The following is a 7,061-nucleotide window of genomic DNA, read 5'->3' on the forward strand; positions in this document are numbered from 1 at the left end:
CCGAGTGAAGTGTGCATCTTACATGCTGAGGAAAGATGCTCGTATCTGGTGGGAGGTGGTGGAACAAACAAAGAATGTAGATACCATGAACTGGGACGATTTCAAAAGGGTCTTTAATGAGAAGTATTATAACTCAGCAGTTCTAGCAGCAAAGGTCGATGAATTTACTGGGTTAGTCCAAGGGAGTCTTACTGTGACTGAGCATGCACAAAAATTTGATAGATTGGCGAAATTTGCTCCAGATCTGGTACCTACTGATAGAGTGCGAGCACATCGATTTGTGGAGGGCCTGAAACCAATGGTTGCTCGAGATGTGGAAATTGTGTCAAGGGGTCAATTCAGTTATGCTCAAGTTGTCGAAATGGCTTTTACAGCTGAGCGGAGTGAAAACAAAATTTGGAAGGAAAATGTTACCAGGAGAGAATCGAAGAAAGGTGGAGCCAATTCTAATGACCACAAGAAACGAGGACAGGACCAGTCCGGGCAGCCAAGTCAAGACAAGAGGTACAAAAGTGATAACGACCAACGATTTAATGGCAGCAGTGGGCGAAACATTCCAGAATGCCCTAAATGTACCAAACGTCATCTCGGCGAGTGTCGCGCAAAAGCATGCTACAAATGTGGAAAAGAAGGACACATCAAACGCAATTGCCCACTATGGGGACAGACTGGGAACAGAGCAGAACCCAAGAAAGATGACAAGTATGTTCCAGCCAGAGTTTTTGCCATCACTCAAGCAGAAGCTGAGGCCAGTCCTTCGGTTGTATCAGGTCAGATTCCTATGGCCAACACCACTTGTAAAGTTTTGTTTGATTCAGGTGCAACTCATTCCTTTATTGCTAGCACAATTGTTAATCATATAAATGCACCGAGTGAATTATTTACTGTGGGGTTTGGAACCATGTTACCATCTGGGGAGGTTGTAATCTCTAGAAGTTGGCTTAGGGGTATACCTGTCAGGATAGATGGTAGAGAATTATTTGTAGACCTGATTGTATTAGATTTATTTGATTTTGATGTAATCTTGGGCATGGATTTTCTTACCAAATATAGAGCATCAATTGACTGCAAGCAAAAGAAAGTTGTTTTCACACCAGAAGATGGAGAGACTTTCGAGTTCAGGGGTGTAGGAAAGAAACCCCGCACTCCTATTATTTCGGCAATGAAGGCTGGGCAACTATTGCAGCGTGGGTGCTTAGGGTATCTAGTTAATGTGGTTGATGACACCAAGAAAATTGAAAGAAAGCCAGAGGAAACACGGGTAGTTGCTGAGTTTCTTGATGTATTTCCAGAGGAGTTACCCGGGTTACCACCACACAGAGAAATCGAATTTGTGATAGAATTAGTGCCCGGAACAGCACCAGTTTCCCGTGCACCATATAGAATGGCACCATCTGAATTGAAAGAACTCAAAATACAGTTGGAAGAATTGCTTAAGTTAGGGTTTATCAGTCCTAGCTACTCTCCGTGGGGCGCACCAGTTCTATTTGTTAAAAAGAAAGACGGTACTATGAGAATGTGCATAGATTACCGAGAACTGAACAAGGTGACTATAAAGAATCGGTACCCATTACCGAGAATTGACGACTTGTTTGACCAGCTTCAAGGGAAAAAGGTGTTTTCTAAGATTGATCTTCGTTTAGGATACCATCAGCTAAGAATCAAAAATGAAGACATACCGAAGACAGCCTTCAGAACGAGATACGGGCATTATGAGTTCATGGTGATGTCATTTGGACTTACAAATGCCCCAGCAGCTTTTATGGACCTCATGAACCGAGTCTTCAAGGAATATCTGGATCAGTTTGTCATTGTATTCATAGATGATATACTGATTTATTCTAAGACAGAGGAGGAACATGAGGAGCACTTACGCTTGACCTTGCAGCGACTGAGAGAACATCAATTGTATGCCAAGTACAAAAAATGTGAGTTCTAGTTGTCCGAGGTTGCATTTTTGGGCCACATTGTCACTAACGGGAGAATAAAAGTAGATCCTGCCAAGGTTGCTGCAGTGAAAGAATGGCCTAGACCAAAGACCGCCTCAGAGGTTCGAAGCTTTTTGGGTTTAGCAGGCTATTATAGAAGGTTTGTTGAGGGGTTCTCAGAGATAGCCACACCCTTAACAGAATTAACTAGGAAGAATCTAAAATTTTCCTGGTCAGACAAGTGTGAGCAAAGCTTCCAAGAGTTGAAGAATAGACTTATCTCAGCACCAATCCTCAGTTTACCAACAGAAGAGGGACAATTTGCGGTATATTGTGATGCATCTAAACAAGGGTTGGGTTGTGTTCTAATGCAAGAAGGGAAGGTAATTGCTTACGCTTCAAGGCAATGAAAAGAATACGAACAGAGATACCCGACACATGACCTAGAGTTAGCCGCAGTGGCTTTTGCACTAAAAATTTGGCGTCATTATCTCTATGGAGTGAAATGTGAAATCTACACCGATCATAAGAGTTTAAAGTACTTTTTCATCCAGAGGGAGCTAAACATGAGGCAGAGGAGATGGTTGGAGCTGGTCAAAGACTACGACTGCGAGATAATGTACCATTCCGGTAAAGCCAATGTGGTAGCAGATGCACTCAGCCGTAGAGGTCCCGGACTAGTTTCAACTTTACAAGGAGTATCAAGGGAATTAGTGGAAGACATGGAACGAGCTGGTATAGAGTTTATTACAGGGCAACTTGCAAAGGTCACACTTCAATCCACTTTGTTAGAAAGAATTAAGGAGGGGCAGACGACAGATCAAAAGCTCAGTGAACTAAAGCAAGAAATTTTGAATAGTAACGCCAAAGATTATGAAATATCAGACACGGGATTAATTCGGTTCAAGGGACGAATTTATGTGCCCGATAATGATGAGCTCAAGAAGGGGATATTGGTAGAAGCTCATACTACACCTTATTCAGTTCATCCCGGGACCACTAAAATGTACCATGACCTAAAAGCATTGTATTGGTGGCCTGGTATGAAAAAGGATGTAGTTGAATTTGTGGCCAAATGCTTAACATGTCAACAAGTTAAAGCAGAGCATCAAAGACCAGCAGGATTATTACAACCACTGAAGCTCCCTGAATCGAAGTGGGAAGAGATTTCCATGGATTTTGTGACTGGGTTACCTAAGACTACAAAGCAACATGACGCCATTTGGGTAGTCGTCGATAGGTATACAAAATCTGCCCATTTTCTACCAGTACGCATGACTTACTCCATGGACCATTTTGCTGAACTTTATGTGAATGAGATTGTGAGATTACATGGGGCACCGTATTCTATTGTTTGTGATCGAGATGCTCGGTTCACTTCGTCTTTTTGGGAAAGCTTACAGAGAGCAATGGGAACTCGATTGAAGTTCAGCACTGCATATCATCCAGAGACAGATGGTCAGACTGAGAGAACAAATCAGATCTTGGAAGATATGTTAAGGGCATGTGTGGTAGATTTCCAAGGATCATGGAGCAAATACCTGCCTTTGATTGAATTTTCTTACAACAACAGCTATCAGTCTACTATCGGGGTAGCACCCTATGAGATGTTGTATGGAAGAAAATGCAGGTCTCCAGTGCATTGGGATGAGTTGGGAGAGAACAAACTCCTAGGGCCAGATGCAATTCAGCACACCAACGAAGTTATTTAGAAGATCAGGGCTAGAATGATCACAGCTCAGAGCAGACAGAAATCTTATGCAGACCTGAAGCGGAGAGACACTGAGTTCGAAGTGGGTGATCATGTGTTCCTTCGAGTGACACCACGAAAAGGACTCTCGGTGAAGAGATTTGGCAAGAGAGGGAAACTAAGTCCCAGATATGTTGGTCCATTTCAGATATTGGACAGAGTAGGCAGTGTAGCTTATAGAATAGCTTTACCGCCATCATTATCTGGGGTGCACAATGTATTTCATGTATCTCAACTCCGGAAATATGTGTCAGACCCATCACATGTTTTGAGCTATGCAACACTGGGTTTGCAGGAAGACTTATCTTACAATGAACGCCCGATAAAGATTCTAGATCAAAAAGATAGGATTTTGAGAAATAAGACTATTACCTTGGTGAAAGTCCTATGGAGAAACAGTGTGGTTGAGGAAGCTACTTGGGAGCTTGAGTCTGATATGCGAGAACAATATCCTGAATTATTTGAGTAAAATTTCGGGACGAAATTTTCTTTTAGAGAGGGATAATTGTAATATCTGCTAACTCCGAAAGGGTATTTTTGAAATTTTATTTAGTTGAGAGTATTTTTTTTTATTATTTTACATATTTATGGATTTAAATATGTATGAGATTTTTCTTTGTGATGATATGATATTATTGGCATGTGCATAATGCCTAATAGATATATATTGTTATATGGGTATATTATTATTATTATTATTATTATTAACGTAGTTTTATTATTATTATTATTATTATTATTATTATTATTATTATTATTATTATTATTATTATTATTATCAATATTATTACTAATATTAACATTAAGATATGCATATATACGATATTATGTAGAACCGTCCCGTAACAACCGAGATTTTTGTGGAATGGGAATCGTTCCACTTCGGTTCAAAGCGATATTTTGCTTGGGTTTAAACACGATAGAAATTAAGTTTTAAGCTCTATTTTCGTACACCCAAAACAGAGAACCAACGAGAGAGAGAGAGAGAGAGAGAGAGAGAGAGAGAGAGAGCACGTATACGGCGTATACGATACCGAAAATTTTCGTTTCTTCAAGCGGAGTGAAACCTGAGTGAACGTGGGGGTTTGGGATCACTTATATACGACCTAAGGAAGCTTTTTAACGTGGTATAAGGGGCAGAAGTCGTCGTTTTGAGATTCGCCATTTTTGAAGCTTCAAAGGTGCGGCTTAGTTACGGACTCGAATTCGAACGTGTTTAAGCTTGTTCTTGGGTCAAGGGAGGTTATATTTGAGTGCATGGGACCCTAAGGAATGTTTTTGACGTAAGAAAACGAAGCTTAACGTCCAAAACGAAAATCCAAAATTTTGACTCCATTAAAGACGGTACACCGCCAACGAAGAAGACAACCCCGATCTGCCTTCTCGGACAACTTTTCTTGATCGTTTTGAGAACCTGATCATTGTGGAGAGCTTCCCCAATCGAAAGGACGCTTCAAGAGCAATCGGAGACAAAGTTACACTTTACCGGCGACGAAACCGACGAGAACGCTGGCGACCGCGTTCTAACCGTTTCTGAGGTGTTTTTCTTATATATTTTTGTATATTTTGATTCCTTATTTTATTCTAAGGTGCTTGGTGAAGTTTCATAATTTTCTGAATTTATTTGGAATTATTGTGAATTATTTAGTATAATTCATAGATTAATTATGAAAAATACTTAGGGTGCTCAGAAAAATCTAGATTTATTTTATATGATGGACTATGATATATAAACGGTTATAAAATTGGTAGATTGAATTTTCAGGCGATTATGTATTTTTCATGAATTATTGATGTTATTTCTTATTTTAATTATGAAAAATACCTAGGTTGCTTAGAAAATTCAAAGAAAATTATTTATGACTTAGTACAGATTATAAACTGTGTTAGAAGAGTTACATTCGGTTTTTAATCAATTTTGATATTTTTCATGAATTTACTTAATTAATGCTTAAGTTAATTATGAAAAATGGATAAGTGCTGTTAAAATAGTAAAATGTATTTTTGAAATACCATTTACTGTCTATGATATCGAATGGAATAGGTTTTATTATTTATTGGTTGCTGTAGGTATTTATTATAATTATTGGTGATTAATTAACTATTTATTTGGACTTTAATAAGAATAAATAGTATTTTAGTAAATTTTACGTAAAAATGTGTTGTACGAATTCATGTTTTACGTTAAGAATGTTTGTTTGAGTCCATGCAATATGCTTGTGTGAATCAAAATAATAAATGCTTATGTATGGTGTGTCATGCAAGTGAAATAGACCTATGTGTTACGTATTTTTACGTAAGTTTCTGTATGAGTTTAGAGATTCATACTTGAATGTATTTTGAGTGTATTGTTGTGTTAATGAATGTTTAGGATCTTGTTCTCAACAAGGAAATTCGTTGAGGTGCTCGAGGTAGCAAGTGTGGTCTTAGCAACTGAGGTAAGAAGAGTGGACATCTTTGCACAGGGTGTATGTTATGCATACAACTTGGGTTGGTTTGCTATTTAATTTGATTGTGTTGTGATTTCCTTATATTTTGTGAGCATCGTTAGCATGAGAATAATATTAGGGTCTTGCTGCTTGTGTGAGCATATCACTTGCAGGTTATAACCTTATCATGGGTGAGTACAACTTATGGTAATTAATTGCCCTGTTGGATGCCAAGTGTGAGAATAACACAAGGCAGGGCAGGTTACCTCATGTCTGATCAACATGAGAGAATAGTTGATTATCGTATGTGAGTATAATGTGCGGTATGAGACTTGATGTGTGCATGTGAGAACAACATGCGTTGTGGATATATTTATGGAATGTGAATTACTGTTGATTAATATTAAAGAGTAAATTATGTCAAGTAACTAGTTAGGAGGGTTATGTCCTACATAGCTCTTCTTACTGGGCGTTAGCTCACGGGTACTCTGTGTGCAGGTAAGGGTAAGGCTAAGCAGTGAGATTGAAGAGCTCGAGGTGTGGCCCGCATGTTAGGGGGGCTGACACAGTATTTTGCTTTTAATGTTTTTTTTAACTGCTAAACATTTTGGAACTATTATTTTGACTTAACTAGTTCTTATTTAAGTTTACAGTACTAAAGTATTTTGTTTTAAACAATGAGATCTCATGCTTGGATATTTTTCAATAAAGAAGTATTTGATTGTCTTTATCTTATTAAATTGTTTTATACGGACTATCCTATGTGACATCTCGGGAAATCGGGGTGTTACAACTAAAACATACAATCCTAAATAATTTCCAAGGTTTTCAACAAACTGATACAGTGTCCCGGTAGGCGAGAGTCAAAGTATCATTCATTGAACAGAGTTGTCAGCTCATCTAAAATGCAAACCATTCTAACAACCTTTTATTCGATCAAAATAAGAATCCAAA

At 38.5% G+C, this 7,061-nt stretch overlaps 1 protein-coding gene across 1 annotated transcript; it reads left to right on the forward strand.

Moving 5' to 3' along the window:
• Positions 1 to 250: 250 nt before the first annotated feature.
• LOC133031890 (uncharacterized) lies at positions 251 to 6,623 on the forward strand. The gene is made up of 2 exons (XM_061105650.1): positions 251 to 770; positions 6,050 to 6,623. Exons 1-2 carry the CDS (start codon positions 299 to 301, stop codon positions 6,091 to 6,093), a joined length of 516 nt encoding a protein of 171 aa, XP_060961633.1. The 5' UTR covers positions 251 to 298; the 3' UTR covers positions 6,094 to 6,623.
• The last annotated feature ends 438 nt before the right edge of the window (positions 6,624 to 7,061 follow it).

This window comes from Cannabis sativa, chromosome X, assembly GCF_029168945.1.
Source record: "Cannabis sativa cultivar Pink pepper isolate KNU-18-1 chromosome X, ASM2916894v1, whole genome shotgun sequence".
NCBI classification, from domain to species: Eukaryota; Viridiplantae; Streptophyta; class Magnoliopsida; order Rosales; family Cannabaceae; genus Cannabis; species Cannabis sativa.